At 40.2% G+C, this 26,785-nt stretch overlaps 2 protein-coding genes across 2 annotated transcripts in view; one reads left to right on the top strand and one right to left on the bottom strand.

Annotated features, from left to right (window-relative positions):
- The window catches only part of kiaa0825 (KIAA0825 ortholog), a 114,761-nt gene extending 102,903 nt beyond the window's left edge, over positions 1–11,858 (bottom strand). Inside the window, exons 1-2 of the mRNA XM_085368136.1 lie at positions 11,805–11,858; positions 6,011–6,147 (exon numbers count right to left, since the gene is read on the bottom strand). Coding sequence (XP_085224262.1) covers positions 6,011–6,141 — 131 coding nt within the window. The 5' untranslated portion in view covers positions 6,142–6,147; positions 11,805–11,858. The remainder of the gene's footprint in view (positions 1–6,010; positions 6,148–11,804) is intronic.
- Positions 11,859–12,520: 662 nt separating this feature from the next.
- slf1 (SMC5/6 complex localization factor 1) overlaps positions 12,521–26,785 on the top strand; it is a 37,637-nt gene continuing 23,372 nt past the window's right edge. The window contains exons 1-15 of the mRNA XM_085368135.1: positions 12,521–12,708; positions 13,073–13,230; positions 14,796–14,874; positions 15,054–15,279; positions 15,380–15,533; positions 15,762–15,905; positions 15,995–16,060; positions 16,532–16,678; positions 17,274–17,443; positions 17,564–17,698; positions 19,000–19,147; positions 19,308–19,476; positions 19,765–19,910; positions 20,388–20,497; positions 23,680–23,759. Of these exons, the coding sequence (XP_085224261.1) occupies positions 13,120–13,230; positions 14,796–14,874; positions 15,054–15,279; positions 15,380–15,533; positions 15,762–15,905; positions 15,995–16,060; positions 16,532–16,678; positions 17,274–17,443; positions 17,564–17,698; positions 19,000–19,147; positions 19,308–19,476; positions 19,765–19,910; positions 20,388–20,497; positions 23,680–23,759 (1,885 nt within the window). The 5' untranslated portion in view covers positions 12,521–12,708; positions 13,073–13,119. The remainder of the gene's footprint in view (positions 12,709–13,072; positions 13,231–14,795; positions 14,875–15,053; positions 15,280–15,379; positions 15,534–15,761; positions 15,906–15,994; positions 16,061–16,531; positions 16,679–17,273; positions 17,444–17,563; positions 17,699–18,999; positions 19,148–19,307; positions 19,477–19,764; positions 19,911–20,387; positions 20,498–23,679; positions 23,760–26,785) is intronic.

The raw sequence follows: 26,785 nt of genomic DNA, 5'->3' as shown, positions 1-26,785 counted from the left end.
AACAAGTAAAAAAAATATATATTTTTTGCACACCTATACTTCTGTCTCTCAGACATGTGCACATATGCTTGTATGTGTGTTAGTATACATGACACAAAGCCAAAGTGCAATTTCCCCATCAGACAGCTCAGCTCATCCCCTATCGGGGACTATAAAGTGCCTCCTGCCCGCTCCTGGGCCACGAACACATCCAGATGTCTTACAATGGCAACACATTAAATAACCGTTCAATCTGACACATTTTCGTTTCAGAGGGGAAAAACGCAAGGGGATAAAATGTTATAGACTGTTACAAACTGCCATCCTGTAGATTGAAAGCTGCCTGATGATACTGTTCTCGCTCTCGTTAACTACCTTCCTCTCGCATTCTTTTCGTCTTTAGGCAGGCCAGATGATGCATCTCACTTTATTCTCTTGACACCAATGTGCCCACTGACAGAAACCCTGATTATAAAGTGCCGTTTTTGTATGTTTATAGAGATTTGATACCAGAAAATACTTGCTACACATATGTAGAACTGTCAGTTCTACATATGTGTAGCAAGTCTTTCACCTTACCATGTGTCTGTATGTGTGATTTTCTATTTCTGCCTTTCTAGGTACGCTTACTCCATAGGAAAAACATTGCCTTGTGACAGATTGTGAGTGCTGCAATTCTTCACTACATTTGCCCAAAGCTCACTGGTTGTAAAACACAGCTTCAGCAAGGTCCAAGCAAAACTCCGAACTGCCCATGGCGCTGTGTGTAAAATTAGTATACATCACTTTAAACAACACAATGGAGTGCTGAAATGCTGGTTTGTTTGTGCGAGACCTCTGGCTTTTCTTTCTCAAGGGAAAATATAGCAGTGAGTTCCTGATAAGCAGCAGTTCTGGATACAGTGGACTCCAAAGAACAACCCTTTACTTTTCTCTGTTTTAAATAACTCTCGGAACAGTTGCTGTAGATTAAATGGCTTCAGAGAGCATTGTATGTGTGTTTATGGTAAGTCATAAACATGGATGTTCATTCAGGGCTCCCCATCAGGACTTCAACATAGACAGAAGGTTTCAAATGGCTGTCCATCTGTGGCTCACTGCTCACCAACTCTCCAGTTCATGTAACACAAAAATGTAAGTAGACTGAACTTTCTACTTAGATAGCCTTGGACTCGTTCTTGCTATACACATGCAGTATATATCAGTGCGATTGACAGACATGTTTGACCAATATAAGGCCATAGACTGAGACAGGGGGGGAATTGCTCTAAGGCTTCAAGTTTTCCCCAGTTCCACTCTTCATCACCTCACTCTTGCCTTCACCCAAGAAAAGCATGCTCTAATAGCTACAGCAAATACACCTGCTCTCCGGGTACATTTTCAAGGCTTGACTCCATAGCCTTTTTCTCTCTCCATTTCTACTTTTTCTTTTCTCTCCCCTCAACACTCTTACTTTCCTAATTTTTTTTCTTTACTTTCGCCTTTCAATTACCCCTCCTTAAGGCCTTGTGCTCTAAGTCATAAAGTCAATGTGGATGGTCTGTGTCAAGAAGTCCATCCAGCTTTCTACAATGTGATGACCTTTTGGCCGCTGGTGTGAATGCTACCTGCAGCCTAATCAACTTGGCAGGATTAGCTCCAAACCTGATGACTTCCACTGCCGGCAGCTTGGACGGTGAGGAAAGAGACAGAAAGAGTATGAGAGAAGAGGAAGGCAGAAATGGGTAGAAAACAGAGAAGTCACAGAAAATAAAACCACTCAACCATCTGTGTAAAGACAACAATGGACGAACCCTTAATGGCAAAAACGCCAGAGCAGAACTCAACAAAAGACCCTGAGAATGAGAAAGGAGGCAGAGGAAACTAGGAGGAAAGAATTCTTTAGGCCTCTTGACAAATATGTCAATCATCTTACCCTAACTGACAAACACACACACACACACACACACACACACGCACCGTTACTGCTGAAGTGAAATTTAATTGTTTTTCAGTCTAGTTCAGGGAGATCAACACCCGCCAACCTTCACCACCGCTGAGAGAGAAAGGGAGCAACTGGAGGTCTTTTATTAGATATGATGGCACATTTCACAGCTCCGTGACTTACAGAAACCCAATCCCGCGATTAGTCAGCGCTTTGACGTTATCTTAAGTTTCTTGTCAGAATTAATTTAGTGTGGGTGGGCTGCTGTGGGGCCGTCTGTCTGTCGTGCTCCGCTCCCCTCCATTTGCCTACAGGAGGTGGGGGATGGAGACAACGGGGGCAGGAAGATCCCTTTCAAATAAGCCCCAGCTCCAGTCAGTGCCAAACCAGCCGCCTGAGAACTAAATATCTCCCCCATCAAAGGAGCCTATTCTGTAAGGGGAAAAGGAGTGAATGAGCTTGAATGAACAGGCTGAAAACGAATCCCGTCTTGGCCCAGTCTGTTGCCCACTTAGTGTTTTCAGCCGTCATCCCCCAAGACACACAGCCTACCCATGATACCGGAGAACTGATATAGGTGATATACTAACTTAACACACGTGTCACACAGAGCTTAACACAAAATCAACGACATACATTGAGGACTAGTATTTTTGTTCACTGAAAAGGAACGTTGCACGATATTCTACTGTGGCACGTTTTCAGTTTCTTTGGTATGCACACGCATTGAAAATCACACACACACCAAGAATTAAATGTAAAAGTATTGATACTCTACCCTGATCAAGATTGGCAAGCGATTAGTGAGAGTCATTTGCCTTGCCCGTGTGAAACTAGAGGCCTGTCTGGAGTCTCAGTGCTTGTGCTGACACTTCATTAGAGGTCTTTTCCTGGTGGCCTGCTCCATCCGGCAACACACACCCACCCCTTCACTGTCCCATCTGATGAAAACTAATGGATTACAGCATTTCAATTTGGGGGAGCCAGCTCTGTTGTCAGCCTATCTTACTCTCCTTCAATTAAACAGCAGCTCTTAGGCAAATCTCTGACATCTGAGAACTGGGAACAAGCCAGTCATTCTGACCCATTCAAGGGTGAAGGCAGCTCTGTTTCCTCTGCCTCCCAATTTTCCTTTCCTTTCCTCCACTTCCGCAATTTGTCTCAGACACTGATAAATCAATTAGGCAGCAGGTGAGTGAGCTTTGGATGTATGTGTAGGTGTGTATACGTCTGCAGCCCACCCAGGTTAAAGGCAAACGAGAGGCCTTGCGAGATTTTATTTGCCTGGATGCGTCCCGACAGAAAACGAGTAGTCTCGGAGGAAGTTGGCTGCAGTCTTGCAGAGATACTGACCAGTGGTCCCCCACGGCGAGAGGAGGATTGCCTTATTTTTAGCCCCATTCTCCATTATCTGGACGCTTTGTTCTCATAATGGTTATCCCTCTCCCATCTGCAGGAACACAAAATAACCCTTTAATGCTTAGAAAGCAGAAAAATGGCCCGGCCTTCTGTAATAAGCCTTGAATTACCTACCCAAGGGTTTTCGTTTCAAGATGTGGAATCTTCAATTATTATGTTCCCATTTAGAAGGAGGAAGGAAAGAAAAAGAGAAAAGGGGAGGGAGGCAGCGAGAGAGAGTGAAGAAGGGATGAGTCCCAGACACTAATGGTGCCAGAGTGAGGCTTTGTTCACTTGCTACATTTAGCCTGTCCTTCATCATCTGCCCTCAGCCTCACAACACTACAAACGATAAAAGACCTGAAATATAGATTTCTCTTATTTTTCTCTTCCCCGTGTCTCACTTTTTAACAATCTACTTGTACTCCCTAACTATACGGATCTGTAATAAATGACTGATACCTATATTTCACTCCTCAGTGCATAAAAGAAAAAAACAACCTGGGAATGCATTTCTGCCATATATGATGACCAGACTGCTCTTACTGTATAATTAAGAAGAATTTATAAAACAAACCTGAATTTTTGGAGAAGATATAAACTTTGAAAGGTGTCCCTTAATAGAACGATCCCCTCAATAATGAACAGAGACAGAATTAAAATGTTAGAAACTATATCATTTAATTTGACAAAGACATCGCATCCAGTAGTCACAAACCACATTTACATGTGTTATTAGAGTATCTAATTAAAACTGAATCAGAAAGCAAGTTACAATACAGTGGTGCATCTTGGTCAGATTTAATTCCCGACTACAAAGTAATAAGACAATCATTATCAGCTCTCGTTTTTTTCCTGTTCTGTTGTGTGAATTATTTACTTTAGTTTCACAGTTGTAATCAGAGTGTGGATTTAATTACTGTATTTAAGATTCGAGAACACGCAGCCACACTGATAATCTGTCATTTAACTCCTCCACACGGCTGCCACTGTTTACCAATCTTGCAACAGATGCTGCGTTATACATCTGTGTATATAACCACAAAATCTGATTTTGTTGCAACCAGCTAAAACATACACACAGACAAGCACAGACACAAACACGCACACAACTGTGATCTTTTAATGGGAGGTATTTTAGAGGCAGAGATTTCTGCATTAGCACGCAGCCACTGAATCCTTTTACCATCCCCCCCTTCAAGTATTAAACGGTGTAAAATGTCTAGTAAAAATATGAAACAGACAGGTTAGAGTGTAATAAGATGAAGAAAAAAACGCCATCACAGGAAACACTGTCATAAACCATGTGATGTTGAGTTGTGCCCATAACCAGTTTGAGTCTCCACTACTGCTTTCTTATCTGTGCAGCCAACATGCATGCAATCAGAAAAAAACAATCCCACCTTAAGTATAAGGCAGTCATTAATAACTGAACATTAGAGATTTGAGAGATCAACTTCTGCATATAATCCTATGAAAAGTAAGTACACCTTATAGTTCAGTAGCTTATAAAACCAACTTGAGCAGCGTTAACGTCAAGTAATCCTTTTGTGTCATTTTCAGTCATTAGGCCTGCATTCCTTTACAGCGTTGCTTTTGTTCATAACAGTGTTCGAGTCAGGTTGAGGTCTGGGCTTGGGCCATTGCAACACGTTGATTCTTCTGTTTTTCAGCCATTCTGTAGTAGACTTGCTGGTGTGCTTGTGACCATTGTCCTGCTGCATGACCCAATTTGGGCCAAGCCTTAGCTGTCAGACAGATGGCCTCAAATGTGACTCAATAATATTTTGGTATACAGGGAAATTCACTGATGACTCAATGACTGCAAGGTGCCCAGACATGACTACAAAACAAACCAGTTGGTATGTTGTGTTTGTACTGACATGCTCTGTTGGTGGTTTTTTCCAAACGTGGCACTGTGTTATATCAAAGGCCATTGCTCCAGAAGTCTAGCAGTTTGTTCAGATGCAACTTTGCAACCTAAGGTGTGCTAGCATGTTCTCTTTAGAGAGAAGAGTCTTTCTCTTGGTGATCTTTCCAAACGAGCCATGCTTGTTAGGTCTTTTTTTTTTTTTTTTTTTAAATTGTAGTATCATGGACTTTAACATTAAACATGCTAACTGAGGACTGTAGAGTCTGAGATATAGCTTCTTCTGAGCATTGCATCATCTGAACACGGCAATTTGCGGGGACACTAAGTTCTGGGAAGACTTTGGCATTGTTTTAATACACACCTTACAAGACCTCAGCTTTTATAAAATTATCGAACACCCTTAACTAGAGGCACCTGCCGCTACTTACTTAATTCATACTGTTTTAGCATTTTGTCACAGAACTGTATAGAGCCTTGTGAAAACGTTGTTTTTCACATGAATATATGTGAAAAACATCCAATATCTGAAGTACTGTTATCAATCAAAACTTCACAAAAAATACTTTACTGCGGTGCTTTTTTATTGTAATACTAATCTGACCACTATATAGCACTGGGTTTCCTGCACTTCACCTGCCATCCACAGAAAGAAAAGGAACGCTTCACAGAAAATAATCCACCACAAATAAACCAACTTAAAATGTCACTGTTATTATTATCTGGGGTGACAAAAAGGGGTGTAAAGTGTCTGGGTGATGTGAAATTCACAACATATGTTTGCGGCGATAAAGATCAGGAAACTATATCAAGTCGAGCCCTCTGCGACTCTGACTCACCTGTTGGCATTGAGATTGAGCTTCTCCTCTGTGTCTTTCATAAGCTGTTCAAAGTCCAGATCACTGGAAACACCTGGAACCAGCAGCTCCACAAAGGCATGATCTTCAGCAAAGTCCTCTGGCCACTCCATAGTGCTCTGTGAGATAGGGAAAGCGTTCTTTATCACCACATCATATGTTTACCAGTGTACACACCCCACTTTCTTTCTGTCCCTTTTCTCTTTCTATTCCTCTGCCTTCTTCTCCGGTCTTTCAGCAACCTGGCCTTTACCCGGCATCATACTCACTCGGAGAATAATTTTAATAAATAGATAAATAAATAAAATTTTAAAAGACTAACAAAAGGGCCTATAGGGAGTCGACAAAACATTCAGACTATGATTCTGCTTGATAAACTGTCCCATAGGACAGGTTATGTAAAAAAAGAAAAAGATCTGCACCAGGTTATAAAACAAAATAAGGCACAAGGCTTCACTGGTGTCAGGATTGAATCAGCAGTGTAGATTGACATCAATCAACCGCATGATCTAGAGTGTTGTATCAATGCAGATGTTCGAGAAGCGGCGCACACATTCTGTACACCCAGCGCAGACTTTCATGTGATCTAATTTGAAATTTCCTCAAACAGAAGTCTTATTAAGAGGCTCAAATCAATTTCACCTGAAACACCTGAAACAAGGGGAAGTCTGTTATCAACAAGAAACAGCCCCCCCTCCCTTTTTTCTCAGAAAAATCATTTGCAGTTGGAGGGCTCCTGATCAAAATGCATTGCCTGAGCCTAAAACCATTTCCACCTACTGACACTACAGTAAGTTAGCAGAGGAAAAAAAGAACAAATAAATAAACAATGAGGTGAGATGCTCTTCAGTCAAGGCTTTAAATAAACAACTCATCTCCTATGGTCTCTCCTAGAACTGCGGTGCCACCCTCCCACCCTGTGGTGCTTAATGCTCATGCTAACAGCCAATCCCACGGTAGTGCCGCACTGCTGGGTCTCATATCAACATTGTCATCAGCACGAGTCAAGTGGAAGGTAATGGAGAGTGTCTGTGTCAATTTGGCTTTCTCACACTCCGCCTCTCGCCCCGTCCTCGTCATCTGCTCTGATTTTAATAATCCCTGTCAAACTCCAAACAGCTCCCTGCACTCCGCTCTGCGTCTTCGCTGCTGCGTACAGTCTATGCCACTCTCCCTGACAGAGTAGACAGGAAGCTCAACATTCATTTAGCCTGCACAAAGGGAGGCCTGTCCAGCTGGACAAATATTATTTTCCTCTGCTGACAGCCTCACCAGTTAAGCTTGTCCTTTATTATTTCTCCCTCTCTTCTTCCCCTCATCATCACGCTCCCTCTGCGCCACTGACTGAGAGGGGGGTCTATGCCCAGTCACTGCTAAAAGAGAAAAGGATTTTCAATCCACGGATTAGGAACTCAACATTGTAATTATATAGACTGAGCAAGATAGTGTGTGTATGTGAGTGAATTTGAATAGTTTCTTTGTGTGTTTGCGCTTTCTACACTACCGTGCTTCCTTTCAGGTGCTAAAAGGATAGACAGACAGATGGACAGAGGGTCTGAATGTCCTCACTTTATGTCTGCTGGGTGTCTACCTCCTGTTCTGCCATAATATCATCTGTTATCTTAAGCGTGAGTGTGTACATGTAGGTGTGTGTGTGTGTGTGTGTTAGGATTCACCAGGCATCACACAGGGCCTCATTAGTACTATACTTTAAATCATCCAGTCTCCATTGTCTTGTCATTAGCTCTTTAGAAAGCAGATGTTGGAGGAGCCCCTGTGTGTTTCACAGCATTGCAACAGGGACAACAGGGCCAAGCAATGAAATGCTGCCTGCTCGAGACATCAAATCCACAGCTATTAGACCAGGATAGGAAACGCACTCTCCCTCTCTCTCTCACACACACATCACTGTCCAATCTCTCTTGTTGCTGCTTGTCTAACCCAGCTAGGCTAACACACAGGCCCATTTACAGTAATGAGTTTGTCCTGAAATATTTAGCAGCGTATCCCCAGGCTGACGCTTTAAAACCACTTAGAGCATGTCAAGTTAAAGTCAACATTATTTTAAAGAGGGTACCTAACAGTCTGCTTTAAAGGAAACATAATAAATTAAACAGGTGCATAATCTAAGATCACAATGGTGCTGAGAACTATCTCATTAATACCCAGAGGAGGCCACTGCTTCACTGTTACAGTGCAACCAAGTGGCCCTCTACATTACTTGGATTTTGACTGGCTACTTTATCACTGGCTTTGTAAGAGGCACAACTCTTGTAAAAATGTATCGGTCACTTTTGTCTTTGCTTTGGGAAATATGTGGATATAATATCTTCCTAAAATATGCTGTGTTAAACCATCCAGATTTCAGAACGCAACAACTTTTTCCTCAACCTAAAAAATGCCTATGTGATTAGCCTACACAGAGGGAATGAATAATACATGACTTCCCAATCTCCTCGACAACCAAATATTACTTGTTTTTGTTGTTGTTTTGTTGAGTAGTTACCATCATTCAGCAGTATTAAAGTACCCTGAGCAATGAGTCAATTACAACCCTTTAAAAAAAAAAAGACAATATTGTGACACTGGAGCAGATCATATATCTTAGCTTATTGCAAATGCCATGAGTTCAGCAAACTTAAATACTCCGATCCTAAAGATGCATTTAGTGCACATGCACAAAAAGACTGAATGTTGGAAAATGATTACTGTACAGAGGATAAAAATGAGACAAAAGTAAATAAATTAATATGATTTAAACTGGATGAATGCAAATGATTAAAACTGGTTGATATATGTTGCAGTAAAAAAAACAAACAAACATGGAAAATCATTTCCTTTGAGAGGTTAGTACTAGAAATTGCTTTTGCTTTTACACCACTTTTAACTCATAGATAAATGATCATTTATCAGAATTATTGTTGATTACGTTTTCCAATGTCAGTTTGTCAACTTGGGCTCCAATAAAACCTGGTTCTAACTGATAGAAGCTGGATCATCATGGTTTACTCCCTTAAACATACCCAGGGTCGCACATCTGTAAATCCCTAATAAACTGGGTCCCACCTCAGAAGCTGAGAGAAGTGTAATAAAAGATGAAACCCACTGGGCCAGCTTCCTCCTTTAAAAGGTCTGGAAGCGACTCAGAAAAGTGGCTGTCAGACTTAAGAAAAAAAGGCATGTAATGACAATCTTCAGATGGAGAAAATGAACTGAAAAAAATGATGATGATGATGATGATGATGATTATTACTATTACCTCCCCTAAAGAGGTTTTTTTTTTTTGGTAGCATTTGCAAGCCCAGGTCATTCTGTCTGTAAACACGGCAGTTTGAAAAGTTTTGTATGAATCCTGATTAAACTTTGTAGTGTTGTAGAGTTGAGTCATGTTAACAATCTATTAAAATTTGGCTTACATTCACCAAGGTCCTCAAGGTCAACTTAATGATTCACTGGTTGAAAATTGACAAAAAGCCTTATAACTTATATAAGGCTTTATATAAATTATAATCCTTACAAGTGTTGTGTGTATCGTAAATCTATAGAAATTACAACATAAAGATTTAAAATATCACGTTACATTTGACTGCTGACCTCTCCTTCAAGGTCAATAGACTGATCTGAAGGTAAACATTATATTGCTATACAGAGCTATTTAAAAGGGTTTCTTAGTGCCATTGATTGAATTGACAACATAATATAAAAAAAAAAAAATTTAGGGAATGATATACGGGGATTCTAAATATCAAGTTACTTTGGACCTCTGACCTCTTCTTCAACATCAAATAAGGTCAAACTTTCAATGTCTTTTATCTCTATAATCATGCTTAAAATTCTGCTCTCTTTGTGGGTATTGGCAGCATTTAGGAAATGATACTGAATATCACATTATAGTTTGCATTCAATATCATGTCACATTTGACCTCTGATAATAATAATAATAACAATAATGATAATAACTGCTGTTCTGGATCCCAACAAAAACACTATTCAGTGCATTATAAATCATATAAAGCATATTTTATTCCCAGTAGAAAACAGGAAATAACACGTGTTTAAACTGGTCTAATGTACAATTTACAAGTTAATTTTGAATTAGATGGCAAAAATCTCTTTAAAAAAAAAAAAGTTGGGATGGGGGCAACAAAAGGCTACCAAAGTAAATGATATTAAAAGGAAAAAAGAAAATTTGCAACCAGCTTGGTTAACTGGTGACAGTTCAGTAACATGAATGGGTATAAAATGAACATCGGAGAGAAGCAGTGTCTCTCAGAAGATGAGCAGAAATTCACCAATCTGCAAAGAACTCTGTGTACAAATTGTGAAGTTTTAGAGAACTGTTCCTCGGATGCCACTTTAGCTCAGTGGGTGAGCAGGTGACCACATGCCAACTCACTGGAGTGCTGGGCACAGGTCCAAGTTTGAGTCCAACCTGTGCACCGTGTCCTAACCCTCTCTCTCTCTCTACTTTCCTGTTTATCTTCACTACTCCACAATCCAATACTTTTTTTTAATGCCCAAAAAAGAACAATGTTAACTGCAAAGGTATGTCTGCTGTTATGAGGTGCATTAGTACCTATAGAATTGGCATCTTACACATCTAGAAAGGCACCATTAATTCTGAAAGGTAAATACACATTTTAGACCAACATATGTCCCAAACCCTAACCCCAAGAAAACCACATACTGCAGATATGACATCAACAACATGACTTCATAATAGAAGAATCTGGGTGCCGAACTGCCTGCGGACCAGGCCTTTCAGCAACTGAAAACATTTGGCATATAATGAAATAAAAAAAATACAAGAAAGAAGACTGTTGAGCCAGAATTCTCTGTCAGATAAGAATGGGACAACGTTCCGCTCCCAAAAGTCCAGCATCTCTCATCATTTCCCAAACATTTATGGACTGTTGTTAAAAGAAGAGGGGATGCTACACATGAACATGACCATGTACCAAATTTGTCTGAAATGTGTTGATGTCATCAAATTCAAACTGACCTTTTCGTTCTTCTTTAAATGATACATTTCTCAGTTTCACATTTGATATGTTTTCTATGCTCTTTCATAAAACAAAAATGTGGGTTTATGTGATTTACAAATCTTTCCATTCTGTTTTTTATTGACATTTCACACAGTTTTCCGATTGTTCAGTTTGGGTTTGTAAATGTTACAAGACTCATTTCCGGGATTCAACAGATAAAAGAGTTGAGCTGGTTACTGTCACTTGCTCTTTATGGGGGGTGTTTGGCCAAGCACTGACACATTCTGACCTTCCAGATCAGACTTTTTTTCTTTTTTTTTTTTTTACATCCTAATAATTTCATCCATACAACAAAAGAAAAGGAGAAACACCGCCTATCATATCTATAAAACCTCATCTAAAAGCAAAATAAGCACCTGTAACCAGTTAACACACTAAAACCAAACTGTGCCAAGACATTTATCAATTAATGATTCTTCCCCTCGCTATTAATGATAATTTTATGATTACAAAGCAAAGACTTAGCCATATTGTTGTTTTGATAATGAAAGAAAACCACAAAGAATACAGACAGGCCCTGCTGAGACTCTTGACTTTTACCTGCTTGTCGTAGTTCCTGCCATACAGCCACACACAGACCTCTAAGCTCACAGCATGCAAGGAAGTGGTACTGCGTTTGCTTATTTTGACAGTTCATCTGTATCTTTAAAAAGCCGTCTCGTGTGTCGTATAAAACAAAAGAAACCCGAATGAAGCCACTCGACTTACTCAGCGTTGCATGTTATGCGTACCTTACGAAAGCTCTTACTTAATCCATCCGGTGTTAATCCATTACCGGCGGGGAAAATGTGACCGACATCATTTGTAGTCACTTCATGCTGATATCTGTCTGCGACAACTATTTGTAGCTAATAACAAAAACCGAGACAATTCAACAGCCAATAAAAATATAATATTGCATTACTATGACAGGATATCCACCGCTGTCACCAAATGTTGCACTAAGCATTTTATGTACACCGTTTCCCGGGCAGCCGATATGGCAGAAGTCGCATGTCACTTTTATTGGTTATCTATCGATAAAATATCCCCGTTACTCAACCACTGCTACACAACATCTAGTTATTTTTTGGTGATTTCCGGGGACTGAAAGCGTCCGTGACAACAACCCGGAAGTAGCTCTATGAAAACTTCCGCTCGGTGGAAAATTCCAACTGAGGAATCAAATGGTAGGCAAACGCTTTCGCCTTCGGGAATTAATAGCATAATTTTTACATATCAAAGATGATATTTTATTTAAAACATATATTTAATATATTCTGACGTCTTTTTTAAATCAAGTATATAGCCGTTTGTTATTGAGAATGCATGTTAAAAATGTTAAGATATGAGAGATCCCCCCCCTGTCTTTCCAAAACAATTGGATTCCATAAAGCTGCTCAAACTTGCAATTTGGGTGGTGTACTCGCGTGTAATTTTTCTCATTAATCTTATCGTTTGGCCGTTATTTTGAACATTTATCCACACTAAAGAGCGAATGCGCCATGGATTTTTGTTTGGGACGGTTAATGTAGCTTCGGATAAAGTAGCCACACACTGGTCGAAGTTTATTCACGTTGTTGGATGTTTTTGTCAGTGACAAGAGTTTGGCGCGCCCGGGTGTAATTGGAAGTTACCACTGGTGGTATGACCGAGGTACTTGATCAGCTGTGCCATTAAAACAGTTGACATTGCTTATTGAATAGAAAAGAACCAATATTTTTTTCTTGTTAGTTAGTCTACTCTGACGCTGCAAAGCAAATGATATGCCAGCAAGCCTTAGTTAATTATCAACTAAATAAAATTTTGTCACGATCTGTGTAAGTATTGACTTTGTTTGATGAATTTTGTAAACGCTAATATCCTTGATGTGCAGTTTGAACAGTACATTGTTCTTCCTGATGTACCAAGAGTGAAAGCTTATCGTGAAAACGATCTAAGTCATCTAGTCAAACAAGAACTGCAACATTAGATTGGCCAATGAATGATGCGATCTATCTTAACTTATTGTTTCCTACAGTTTAACGAAGTACTTCATTTTGGCTCTTCTTCAATTTCTTCGCGAAGATGGAGACCTGCACACACGTCTTCCAGATTTCTGGGATCAAAATCCGCGATGAGAAGAGAGTTCTGATCCAGGGAATTCAGCAGCTGGGTGGGAAATACATTGGTGGCTCAGTGAGTAAGATTGAGATCCCTCAGTAGATTTTAGGGAAATGCCACGTGCACTTGTGCCCAAGCTGAAGGGTTGCAGCTTGTGAATGATTTCATTTTTCTTCCTGATGCTTTTAGTCTTTATTCAGTCTATGCGATGTAAGAAAACATAATAGTTAGAGACTAATCATAAACTAAAGTAATGATGACAGTGTTTAGACACCAATCAAAAAGGAAATGCACTTGTTCCTAAAGTAGCTGACTGAATGAATTACTTGCTGTGCTTGCTGTCAATCATTAATTAGTTCTGTGGAAGTCTGTGTTCTGTGTCTTTATCTTGACAGTCCAAGTAAAGTTTTCAATTGTATTTTTATATTTATATATTGCTTTGATTATCCCTCTACACAAATGAGAACAAAACTATTAGTGTATATGTAGAATTTCAATTCAAGTGTTGTTAAACAGCAAGGATCTTTTTTTAATACAGCTTTTCCAAGCGTCCTAGTTTTATTTTGGATCTTATTTCACACACAGAACCAAAATTATTGCACAAAACCCCAAAACTATCAGGGTTAAAATTATTAGACCTTTGTGCAGGTCAGTCAATAGCGCTAACTTTGACCTTTGGTTTGCGTCGTCGTTGTGTTGAAAGACGAAGCAGCAAACCAGACCCAGTTCTGCTGCTGACTGCTTAAGGTTTTCTTTCAAAATCTTCATATCCTTTTTTTCATGATTCCTTTCATGGAGATGAGATTCCCACTTCAGGACGCACTGAAGCACACAGCATAATACTCCCACCACCGTGTTTCACTTTGGGGATAGTGTTCTTTGGGTTGTATGTCTCACCCTTCTTTCTCCAAGGATAAGCAGGGTCTCTCTGGCCAAAGAGCCCTGGTTTTGTCTCATCTGACCAAAAGATGTGCTTTCAGCATGTGCAGTCTTTCTGCAAAAGTGGAGTTTTTCCTTAATCTGCAACCTCGCAGTCCATTCTTGTGCAGGTGTCTAATGATTGCCTTCTTTGAGTATACAATTTACAACTTGGCTAAGTCATTCACTAGTCTCTTGGAAGTTGTTCTGGGGTCTTTAGAAACATGGAAACACTGTGATAACTTTGTATCCATCTCCTACTTTGTGCATCAACAATTCTTTTTCTCAAGTCTAAACTGTTTTCTTTCTGTTTTTGTCATGAAGCTCAAACTCTTGCTGAAGTTTTTATACTGTGTGTAAGTTGGAAGGTAGCTCTCGGTTTTCACATGATTTTACAAATTTTGAGCAAAGCTAGTGTAGAAATGCTGTCAAAGAAGCACTAGGGAAATTTCAGACAAAAACTATAAATGTCAAAGGGGAGCTGATTACTTTGCCCTGATTTGCAGCTAAATCAGATGGTACAGCCTAGCATCCTCATCTATTAACTTACATGATAAATGTGAATAAATGAACTGGGGATCCACCTAAAAGTGGAACACTGTTAGTTGCACTGAACATCTGTTGTTGATTTCAAACTGCAACTGTTGCGTTATTGACAAGCTCCACTTACAAAACTGTCTTGTGATGATTACATATAACCACCTTAAACTGCCTTCTTATAGGTATATCAGCACGCTTGCACCCATCTCATAATCCCTCAGGTGTTGTCCAGCGAGAAGTTTTTGGCAGCTTGTGCTGCAGGTGAGTCATGATGGCTGTGAATTTCATGTCAGTGGATCTTTGTTTTCGTTGCTATTTTAGCCTACATACATTTAACGTAGCCATAAAATGCTTCATTGTTTCTTAAGTTTTTTAAGTCCTAGAGGTAACATAACACATTTTATTGAATTTCTTCCCTCTTGCTGCTCGTCTCTTGCTAGGAAAGTGGGTTGTAACTCCCGACTACGTGCTGGACAGTGTTAAGAATGGCTCCTGGCTCGCAGAGGAAATCTATGAGGTGGCCATTTCCACAGGTTCCTCCGCTGCCTTCTACCCTGTCAAACAGTGGAGAGAGAAAGTGGCCAGTGGGAGACTGAAAGGGGCCTTTCAGGGCTGGAGGGTGCTCCTTATGGTCCAAGGGTCCACACGCAGAGCAATGTTCAAACGGTTACAAACCCTTGTTCTCTTTTAACCCATGTTCAAATAAAACGAGTGTCTGGTTAATTAATACATTTTTGGGTTGTTTTTTTTTTTTATTCATTCACAGACTCCTAAAAGCAGGCAGGGCTGAGGTATATCACTGCCCTCCCCCCTCTTATGCCTCTATCACTCATGTCATGGCGAAACCTGTTACAGAATCCTCAAAATCCCACAGTGCTCCTTGTTACCCTGTGAGCCACATAGTCCAGCACCTCTTTGGGGTAAGTCATAAGAATGCATGTTTTAAAAACATATAAAAAATAATAATAATTTAAGCAACATATTTAAAACTGATTATTATTATTATTATTATTTAAAAATTATTATTTTTTTTTTAATTTTCTTTTGGGGGGGTGGTGATTTAAATATTTTATATGGTCTTCATTTATATGTGCACATACTAGTCTAATCTTTATTAAACAGTTCATGTTAAAAAAATTATCTTGTAGACTGAAAGCCTATTGTTTGGGGGCCAAAGCAATCATGTGGATATGAATTTCAACATAACAGAAGAGCAAGAGGCTCATCCAGCAGATGTGAAGGAGAATTTCTCTACTCTGGAGGCGGAGCTTAAGACATATATCAAACAAGTGGTGTGTATTTGGGTTTTTTTTATTTTTTTTATGAGTGGTTTTGTGTTTTCTTGACATCATTTTCTTTTCTTTCTTTTTGTTGCTTCTAGGGCCAGCCAAGACTGTGCTTCCTTGAATATTTGGGCTACCATGACCCCTATAGTCCCCTGGCTCAGGTAGATGTGCAGACATATCAACCCCCACCCTTGATCACTACTGTACATCTCTACAATAACTATGTGTTTCATCAAGAGGCTCAGGTCATTTAATTTCCTTTATGTCATGCATTTCAATGGAAAGTGACATCTAGAGCAAGGGCGCATCATACCCAGGTCACAATTTAACCACCACTGTCAGCTGATCTGAGAGTTTTGATTGGCAGGCCTATTAACAATACTCTCCACTGTCCTGTCCATACCTTACCCAAGTGGATATTGCTAATAGAAGTGCTCATGTTTTTCCATATGCCATTTACCCATAACAGACAGTCAGAAATGACCCCCAAGAACTTTTAAAGCCCATTCACTTCCTATTTCCATTACCCTTCTGCCCTCAACTCTTTCTGCCATCCATCTCTCTGAGTGCTGTGTTTCCTTCTGCTTTCCATATACCTCTTGAATTTTATCATTGTTCTTGTATTTCTCCAGGCAACAAAAATGGACTTCAGCAATGTTGGCTGCATGATAGAGTGTGGCCTCTTCACTGAAGCCTTGGACTCAATCAGAAGTGGTGTGTACCCAGGCCTCCTGCCACCGGCGCCGCACCTGATCTCCCTCTTAGAATACGCTCAGCAGGTAGGCATTACCATACTGCAGAAACTCCCACCTACTGCTAGTGTAATATTCTCAGGGGCTGCACAAAAGTAGAACTTGCTCTACATTTTTGAGTGTGGATAGCTGGCTTTGAGAGGTCTTTTTATTGGTTTTACTGTCTTTTGATTAAACTGTAATTTAGAGATGTAACATAATTAATTTAGTTATTGTACCTTTTTTTTGATAAGTAATTTTGTCAGTGAAATATCAGATCTCATCACATCCTCACATTTCCATCAAATATTTAACTTTATGTGACCAACAGTTCAAAATCAGAACAAGAGCGTGCACAGTGATAGCAAACAAACAAACATACTGTATTTACTCTGCATCATCCTGGACCAGCTGGAAATAAGTTTTACTAATTACTTTACTTAACTTTTACTTATTTACTTATTTAAAAAGAACAAAACAAAAACTTAAATTATTGTTTGGCTCTAATTACATTCTTGGCATCGTCACATCCATTATTTAAGAAAATAAATAAATTGTAGCTTCACTGAATTTTAAGTCTGTATGTACATCCCCGCATTCAAACCAACTGGAACTCAGTTGCTGTGTGCTGATTATGTCACAGGGTAACGCCACATCTGTCTTCATGAGAAATTTCCAGCAGGTCCTTGATAAACTGCTTATTACCAACCCTCCCTGGATGGCTCCCAAGTCAGTGAAACAGTATTTTACTCAAGTGCTGCAGTGTCCTCGGTGTAAGAAGGGCTTGTGGTCTTTTCTAGAGACAGCCATCAGGTAATTATTCCTGCTAATAATTTTATACTGCAAAAATGAAGAGTAACCATGTGATGTGTAGTGAACAAACACTCTAGTAGGTAGCAGTTGTGGTAATTTTACAAATATTTTATCTTCCAGATATTCTATGTCTAGTGAAGAGACCTGTCACGCACTTCCTGGACCTGGCCTTCCAACATTGTTACACTTCCACTGTTACATCCTGACTCTCTTCCTGAAGATCTTCCAAGGGGAGCTCCACTCAGTCACTGCCGGGTAACAGTTTAAATAAACTCAGTTGGAGAAAGAACCATTTTTTATTTATTTATTTTAAATCAATCAGTTTAAATCATCACACATGTCGGGAGAATCATTGCTTGAAGTTGCCCTTTCTGACATGTCCACTTCGACCGTGTTCTCATTATTATATCTCAATATAATTAGAATTTAAATGATTGGTTGGGCACTCACACATCATGCAGGAGGCAGAGCTGCCTTACTCTTACAAGGACTCTGTCGAACACTATAAAGACTTTGTGCTAGATAGCTGGCAGGGTAAAGTCTGTTTAATGTCTGATACAAATGATTAGGACATTTGTGTTCTCACACGCAGCTCCTATGGGTAATGTCTAGTAAAGTTCAGGGTTGCAGTGCATGTGTGAAAACAGCTTTAGAGTTGATTTCTTCTATTCTGTTAGTCCACAAAGCTCATAATCTGTATTGCAAGGACATACGTGTAGAAATTCTTAACAATCACTGTAGTTTAGCTGGAGTTGATACAGTAAGGTTTTTAAGTATTTGGAAAATTACACATAATTTTGCTTCATGCTGCCACAAATGAATCTACATGTGATTGAAGTCCAGACTTTCAGATTTAATTCAAGGTGTTCAGCAATTGAATTCTATTAGCTGTTTAGGAATTACAGCCTTTTTCCTTTTTTTTTTTTTTATATTCATAGTTTCCTTTTGTTTTTTTAGTTGTTAATTTTTTTCCTCCAGAGGCTGAAAAGAAATTGAACAAACTAGCTTAATTTCAAATTGATGTTGTTTTTATTAATTATTGGGTTTTTTTAATACTTGGATGAAAATCCTATGTAAACAACGACCACCTGAAGTCTTGAACCCATGAACTTCACCAAATGTTGTTTCCTCCCATGACATGTTCTGCCAGGTCTTTACTGTTTTTCTTAACCAAGGAAAGGATTATGCAATCATCTACCTTAGCTGTCTTCTGTGGTCTTTTAGGACCTTTGGTGCTTCTGAGCTTGTTTTTAAAAATGTACTACACGTAATGTTTTTGCTCCCTCTAAGATTTTTTTTCCTGCTTAATGTAGACTTCTATCACCTGCTGGGGTTAGGTGACAGAAGGGTTAGGTCATTGAATAACGAGGGAACGGGCAACAGGTGCCATGTGACCTTGAAACTGCTTGCCACTCAGTCGTCCAGTTACTTTTAATACCAGGGGGCTATGTATAAAATTTATTGTAGTTCTTATTCAGATAATTAAGTACTTTGGTTGTACCCCCATGAATAAAAGCTGAAAGTCTCTATTTTAATAATTTCTTATTCTTCCTTAGAGAGTTTGTGCAGCTCCAGGGAGCCCCTCCAGCATCAGCATCAGGATCTTTGCTCTATAGAACCTTCTGGACTGTGTGGGAGCGCTCCACCCTCTTGTCCAGTGCTGTAAAACAACTAATGCAGCTTTTGATACAGGCTGCCATGACTGTAATTTACTTTGATATTCTTATTGGATAATGTGCTCAGTCATTCAGAATGTTTTATTTTGATCCATAATTGACAGCAGATTGTAGTCTGACCTCATGACTAAAGTTACTATTGCTCATGGAGCTCGCTAGGTTCAAAATGTTGTTTATCTTTTCTAAAGGAGTACGCCGAGAGGGATGAGAAGCAGAAGTTGCACTTGGCAGACACCCTACTGGATTTCCTGTCTGTGTTGGTGGAGTTTTGGTGTCAGCAGCATTTCAAATTAAACCAGACACTAGTGGATAAAGGCCTGAAAGACTTGTCAGAATATCTTGCTGTCATTAGCCAGGGTAAGTGATAAAAACTGAAATTTGAGAACAGGAAGCATATTCAGAAAAACAAAACTTCTGTTATGTAAATTCTGTCCTAAGTTCAAAGTTTGGTTTCTGAATTTCATTTTCTTTTACTTAAAAAGTGGTAGAAGTAGTTTAAGCAGTTTAAAAACTTTATTTAGCAGAATTGTCTCTTTTGTTTATTCGTACGGTTTGACACGAGGTTTTCTTTATTCTAAAACAAAAATCTCTTCTAAAAAGATGCTCTCTTATCTTCTGATTTTCCTCTGTGGTTTTTCCCCATAGATTTATCTCCGAATATTTTGGTAGAACTGGTTATCAGGGTTCGCTCTACCAGGCTTAAGTTGATGGTGGCTGATGCCATATTCAGGAATCTCTGCTGCAGAAATGGATGCACTATGGGAGATGAACCTCTGTCACTCAAGAAAATGGTGCGTTTCTTGTTCCCATGTTTCCCTGTCCTTTATTCCTTGTTCCGTTTGGCAGATTTTGTCATTTCTACTTCTGGTACATTTGTGATCATCTTCCATTTTTACCGGAAACTCTGGAATTCACAGTGGTTTCTTGAGCGTCTGATATAATTGTACACGAAAAAAAAAAAATGCTTTTCTCTCTCTTTTCCCCCACTTTAAGTTAGTGTTAGAAGCAAAACACACAGTTGGTCTGCATTAGTTAATGACAGTTTTAATAAACTGGTATAGATTACATTATAGATTACATTTGCCCTTATGTGCCATGAAATGATTTCTGATGTCGTCTAACCAGAATATTATATTGCACTAGAACATCTGGCTTTCTCACTCTCCATTGGTGGCTTTGTGCTTCCTCAATTCCCCAAGGACGCACATATCAACTTGCAGTGTAAAGGCACTGTCTGACCTTGTGTATATCTGTGTGACTTCTGACAGGTGCTTTTCTACCTGCCTGCTCTGGGAAGTTTGGCTCTGAGTCCCAGTGGTACTCGCCTCAGGACTGAGCCCAGCTCACACAGCTGCACTAGTCAGGGGACCGACTGCAGGTCAGTTACACGCAGCTGTCTGTCTGTGCTACCGTTAAGTCCACATTGTGCATTCTCACAAGAGCCTGGAGCAAAACATGGAGGGGCTTACACACAGAGGTGGAGGCTGCACAAATGTCTGGTTTAAAATTCCAGGATGATGTTCAAATGTTTAACTTTGCATAAGCTATAGCACTTCAATGTCTTGTATTAGATTTACATTTGCCAAACTTCTTGAAATGTATTAATTTTTGAAGATGAGCTTAGAGATTCCCAGTGGCAGTGTGTTTAGTTACCTTTTTCATTTTTTTGACTTCAGAAAATTGTGACTATCAATCATATCAATGTCTAGTTGTCTAACCTTGTTTAGAGGCTGCATATCTACTAAAGATATAGCAGAAAGCATGTTGCTAGTAATCTTTTAGCAAAAAATACACATGAAAAGCTGTCACCCTGTAAAGTTGGTTATTGTACCATGTTTGTTGGCTTGTCTGTGTCTAAAATAGCTGATGTAGTCGACCAGCAGTTTTCTGTGCCTCCATTGTCTGGATTCTTCTCACATAGTTCACGGTAGACAGCATAGCATTAGGCCAAACAAGTGAAAATGAACAGATCCTTTGAGAAATGTGAGCGAAAAGGAACAAAGGAACACCTGGTGAAAGGAGAAGTGTGTGGAGGTGAGGAGCAGAGATGCATGAATGGACTAAGGGAAAGCTGGAGACAGACAAATAGAGGTCAGACGGAGTTGGCATGTGATGGGTCGTGCCCAGGTCTGATCCTATCAGTGTGTGCTGGCTGACAGGAGGGGTGCACGGGGAAGTTAAACACACACACACACACTGATATGGAGAGGGAGCCGCAGATAGACTTGGGTATCCCATCAGGCCTTTGTGTCTTCCCATACGACCACCAGCTCTCAAGCCCCCCCCATCTCTCTTGGTCTACTCTTGCATATTAAATCCCTCTCTAACTGCAAACGCACCCACTTTATCCATACCCCATATCAGACATCTGCTGTTTCACCAGCAGGTAGTTGGCCTGGAAAAGGGCAGGAGTCACCAGGGAGCAGGTTCATGTGAAGGCTACTGGTTCATGCACAGACCAGATCTTCTCTTCCCCTCCATCCCTACTCTGTTTCTACTTTCTGCTTTCCCTGTATTTGCAAGTGGTTTACTTTATTTTGACATAGGCATGTGAAGAAATAAATGAAACAAGGAAAGGAATCTGTGTGGATGAGATAAAGAAATGCCAAAGGGCATGTAAAATCATTTGACCCTAAAAGAAAGAATGAAATCAAAATGACAAAGCCTGTGATGAGCTGAGAACAGAAACCAAGACGGGAAGCTTGTTTTCTGGTTTTCATGGTTAAATTCATGATATTGTACATAGCTGCAGTGATCTTGACAATCTTAATCAATTAACACATTTTATGTTAAAGCGTTTATGCATATGACACACTGCATATTCTATACAATAGCCTACATGATGAAAAACTGCTAAGAAGTAAAAAACAAAACAAGAGGAAAAACACATTATAGATGATATAAAAAATCAGCTATGTTTGTTGTGAGTGCTCAGTCGTAAGACAGGAAGGACTGGTTGGTTCGTGGTCGACCGGGTGAGTTGCCAGCTCTCCTCCCTGCTATCAGTCACCTCTCACTTTCAGAATGCATTAGGCTGTTTTTGATTGACTCAAAGATGTTGTAGTTCTATTTGAGATATTGTGAGCGTGTTTCTTCCGCATCAACAGACAGGCCAGCAACAGGGCATGTGTCCAAGTTACACCAAGCTGACAGGGTGGCTGATTGACCGACTGCTTAGAGGGCCATTTGATTTGCCAGGTGGCTGGTTGCATGGCATGGAGTGCTGTTAGCAGAAGGGAAGCTGTAATTAAACTGTGGTTTTCTTTGTGCTGGCTTAGTCATACTCTTTCCGTTGCTGTAATCGTTTCAGCCCACTTGACTATAGTGTTTTCTTTCTTTCTCTGACCAGACCTCTCTACGAGTCCCAACTTCCAAATATCAGCTAGGGTTTTAAGAAAAGCCTATAAAAGGATCAGCTAGATTCAATAAGATTTTTATAGTGAAGACAGATAAAAAGTAGGGGGGAAGGATTTCTTTTGCTATGATTAGTAAGAAAAATCCCATAAATTGCTTTCTTTCAGCACTTGACCAGCATTTCTGCATTATTTCAATGACTGCTCATACGTTTCTTTAGTGATAGCCTCCAAGGGCACACGCTGCTGCAGGCTCTTGATTGATAGCTGGGCTGCTGTCAGCAGACTGGCCTCCTAAAGTAGACCATGAGGAAAGAAGAGACCGGGGTGTATACAAGCCAAGTACTGTCAACTTCCACTGCCTGTATGGGCAGGGGACACTTGGGTGAAGTGGTTAAATGTGAGCCACCCTCAACATAGACACTGTTATGGAGTCACTTTCTCGCGCGCACTCTCTCACACATGCACACAGAGCTTGTCTCATCTCTTCTCAGCCTTGTCCTTGCTAATAACAAGCAACGTGACAGGACGTGTGTTTCCTCCTCACTGCTGGGAGCTCCTTCCTGGCTTCTGAACAACCCAATTACCAGGGAACAAGCCTCTTCCCTGTAATACGGATGGCACTCCACTTCAATGCAACGCATGCGCATGTGCACATACATATACACACAAGACACCTGTCAGGCTTCACGCAGGCAGATCTTCCATACCTACACACAGGACTAGTGACAGCCCACAGCTATTAGCACGCCACTACTTTGAAGAGGCTTCACTTTCTTTTACTAGTTATTCCTCCTAATGTGCTTGCTCACATTGAATTCTTCGTCTCTGCGTTTGAGGCGTTAAGTGGGAGGAAAAGTGTTTTGGAGACAGGAATAGAGGATTAGTTGTGTGAAGTGTGTGTGTGGCCAACACAGTAGGGGTTTGACAGATATTGTCAGATTTCATATAAGATGATATCGTGCCATAAGGGATTCATTTGCTAATGGCAATTTTCACAGTACAGTGATGCTGGTTCCACTTTCTCCACCACTGGGTCTCCCTGCAGTCATGCTCAAATGGTCAATTGCTCTTGTTTACATGAATCATGGGTAATCACTTTTTTTTTTTTTTTTTTTTTTTTTTTAAATTTGAAGAAATTTATAAATAGAGCATGTGTGTATTTTCTCATTAACCCTTCTGGGCCACATTCTTTGTCTCCATACAGACCTCAAAACTCTTTGGAGAATGAAACCTGCTCGGAGAAAGAGAACATCCCCAGAGGTTTGAACAGAGTCAACGCAGTAGGTACAGCATGCACCCATCGTTCAAGAGCATAGCTTCACATTTGCAAGGAGTGGACTTTTAATGGACTGATGCACTACAGTAGGTCATCAGGAACATGATAGCGCTGTCATCACTTTCGGTTTAATGAAGAGCACATAATGCATGGCAAAAGTGATTGATTTGCATCGAACCACACTTCCTTCTAGTCAGCTTTATGAGCAGCTTGACTGCATAAGCGGGCCTGCCATGTATGTTTGTGGCAGACTTTGGACCATAATAACGCCTCAGTGCTGTGCCTTCTCTACTTGTTATATCTGCGTTGAAATTCTAGACTGCGCTTTTTGTTTTGTTTTGCTTTTTCGTCATGTCTTTTTCACCTTAAAAAACTGAACAAAAAAACCAAAACCCTAACAGATAAATGGATAAATCGCAGGGACAGAAATAATGGGGGGCAAACACACAAAACAATAACAGATATTAGTACGCACAGTGTGGCTCAGATCTCCATTTTGGAGACATTAAATGCAGCAATTAGGGTAGCACTTTTAAATATACAGCGGCTGCACTGGTGGAACTTCCTGCAATTAGAGGCATGGCACTCTGTGTGAACTCTCGCAGGTGTCAAAGCTCATATCTCCCCCCTCCACCTGATCAGAAAGGCCCTGTGCTGGTGCAAAGGAGGGGTGGAGGGTAAAGGAAAGGGAGTGGGTGTGGGGTTAGGGGGGGTGAAGGCTGAGGCAGGAGACTCAAGGCTGTTGGCATGTGTTGTTTTTCCACTACGTGATCTCTATACCGATGTGGTTGGCATTAATTTTTGATGAACCATCGGCACAGCATACTTCCCTCTCGCCCTCTCATCCCTTCTCGACTCATCCCATTCTCTCCCTCCCTCCCTTCCTTCCTCTCTTTCCGTTACAGGCTTTTCACCCACATATGTAAACTTGCTTTCTTATATTCTGCACATCTTTGCTTTGGAGCATCTGTCTCGCCTTCTGGAACCTCTGTATCTTTGTCACAGTAGCTGAGAGGGGTTGAGGGATTTGGGATGAACTTCTCTTTTGTAGTCCCGCTTTTGCTTGTGGAAGCTCAGTAGAGATTTCCATTTTAATCAGCCCTAATGTACTGTATGTAGACTGTCAAACAAGAACTGCTGAGTTTTCATTGTTTAAAATCTGTTGGCGTTTAGCGGCACATCATTTCTGAAACAAACCATTAAGGTCAACATTTACAGAGCGTAGTTCAAAAGCTGCGTTCGGTATTCTTTAACTTGTAAAGCAATGCTACACAGCTTTACCCACCAGAAATAAGTATTGAAAAGGGACGAAGATTGCCATTGGTTAAAAAAAAAACATATACCCCATAGCATGGGGAGGTATTAGACAACTATAGCGGTTGCCAAGTTTACTTACTGTGCAACTGTGCAAACATCATGCACCACCCTTCATTTTATTATATTTGGCTTCCAAGGAGATCCAGACTTTATTGTAGCTTTTTAAATTGCTCTTGAGCAATAGTTCTCCAGACTTTCTGAAGGTCTTTCAAAGTTTTTCTCTGGACACTCCCTGCTTTTTCACTCTATTTCATTCTGGTCTTTGTAAACGATCATTTTCAGTTGAATTGTTTTTGGGTTTTTTTTGTTTGTTAAGCCACTTAACACTGGCCTATGAATCATTCAGGCATCAAGGGATACCTAATTCAGTAGACTAACCAGTTATTGTGTATACACATAACAAAGAACTGTGCAAAGAATCTGTTTTAAATGAGCAGAGTGAAGCTGACCCCCCACCCACTTGAAACGTAAAGGCAAATAGGCGGAGTGGTTAGTGCTACGTTTGTGCAGATTTGTGCAGGTAAAATTAGCGTTTGTGCTGCTACGGTTTCCGAGATATTAAACTTTATTTTATAGGTCATTCAAAGGTCACCATCCCCCCAGACTGCTCCAAAACGGGCCAAAATGGTCTACTTTTTTAGTGCTACGTTTGTGCTGGTTTGTGCAGGTAAAATTAGCGTTTGTGCTGCTTCTGTTTTAAAGATATTAATGAAAATGTAAAGGTCAACCAGCCCCCCCACATTACCCAAATCCAACAAAAGTGGTATCAAACGTTTGTGCTACGTTTGTGCTGGTTTGTGCTGCAAAGATTTTCGTTTGTGCTGCTATCATTTTAAAGATATTAATAACAATTTCTAGAGGTCATCAGAGGTCAACCAGCCCCCCCACATTAATTAAATCAAACAAAATGGGTGTCAATCAACTGTGCTACGTTTGTGCTGGTTTGTGCTGCTAAAATTTTCGTTTGTGCTGCTTCTGTTTTAAAGATATTAATGAAAATGTAAAGGTCAAAAGGTCAACCAGCCCCCCCACATTACCCAAATCCAACAAAAGTGGTATCAAACGTTTGTGCTACGTTTGTGCTGGTTTGTGCTGCAGAAATTTTTGTTTGTGCCGTTATTATTTTAAAGATATTAACAAAAATTTCTAGAGGTCAACCAGCCCCCCCATATTAATGGAATCAAACAAAATGGATGTCAAACGTTTGTGCTGGTTTGTGCTGCAAAAATGTTTGTTTGTGCTGCTAACATTTTAAAATGTTTAATAAAATAACGTCTTGATGCGTGCTTAATCATCCAGGTAAGTAAATCCCAAAAGGTTGATTCTGTTCATCTGGACATTTTCAGTTGGAGAAACGTTTCGTCACTCATCCAAGTGACTTCTTCAGTCTCAGCTGACTGTAGGTTTCCCCAACCATATAAACACCCGTGAGTGAAGTTGCCCCCCCTACCTTCTTCAAATCGAACAAAATTGATGTCAAACATTTGTCCTGCAAATTATTTTGTTTGTGCAGGTTATGTTTCCCTAATTTTATAAACAGTACATGTACAGTGAGAGAGAGATGTTACATCTGTCTTCACTTGCATCCCAGTCATAGAAGCGTTGGAGGTCGTTCATAAGAGATTACAGGATCATCCCAACCTCAGCAACAGGACCACTCTCAGCACTGATCAGTTGTGTTTGCTTTTGGAACTGTCTTAATTCCACCTATTTTGCA

The sequence above is a fragment of the Diplotaxodon limnothrissa genome, linkage group LG12 (assembly GCF_057381915.1).
Source record: "Diplotaxodon limnothrissa isolate DT_005_m linkage group LG12, D_limnothrissa_male_GT1.1, whole genome shotgun sequence".
In the NCBI taxonomy this organism is placed as follows: domain Eukaryota; kingdom Metazoa; phylum Chordata; class Actinopteri; order Cichliformes; family Cichlidae; genus Diplotaxodon; species Diplotaxodon limnothrissa.
Note: the sequence above shows the minus strand (reverse complement) of the source record. Positions and strands in the feature narration are given on the sequence as shown.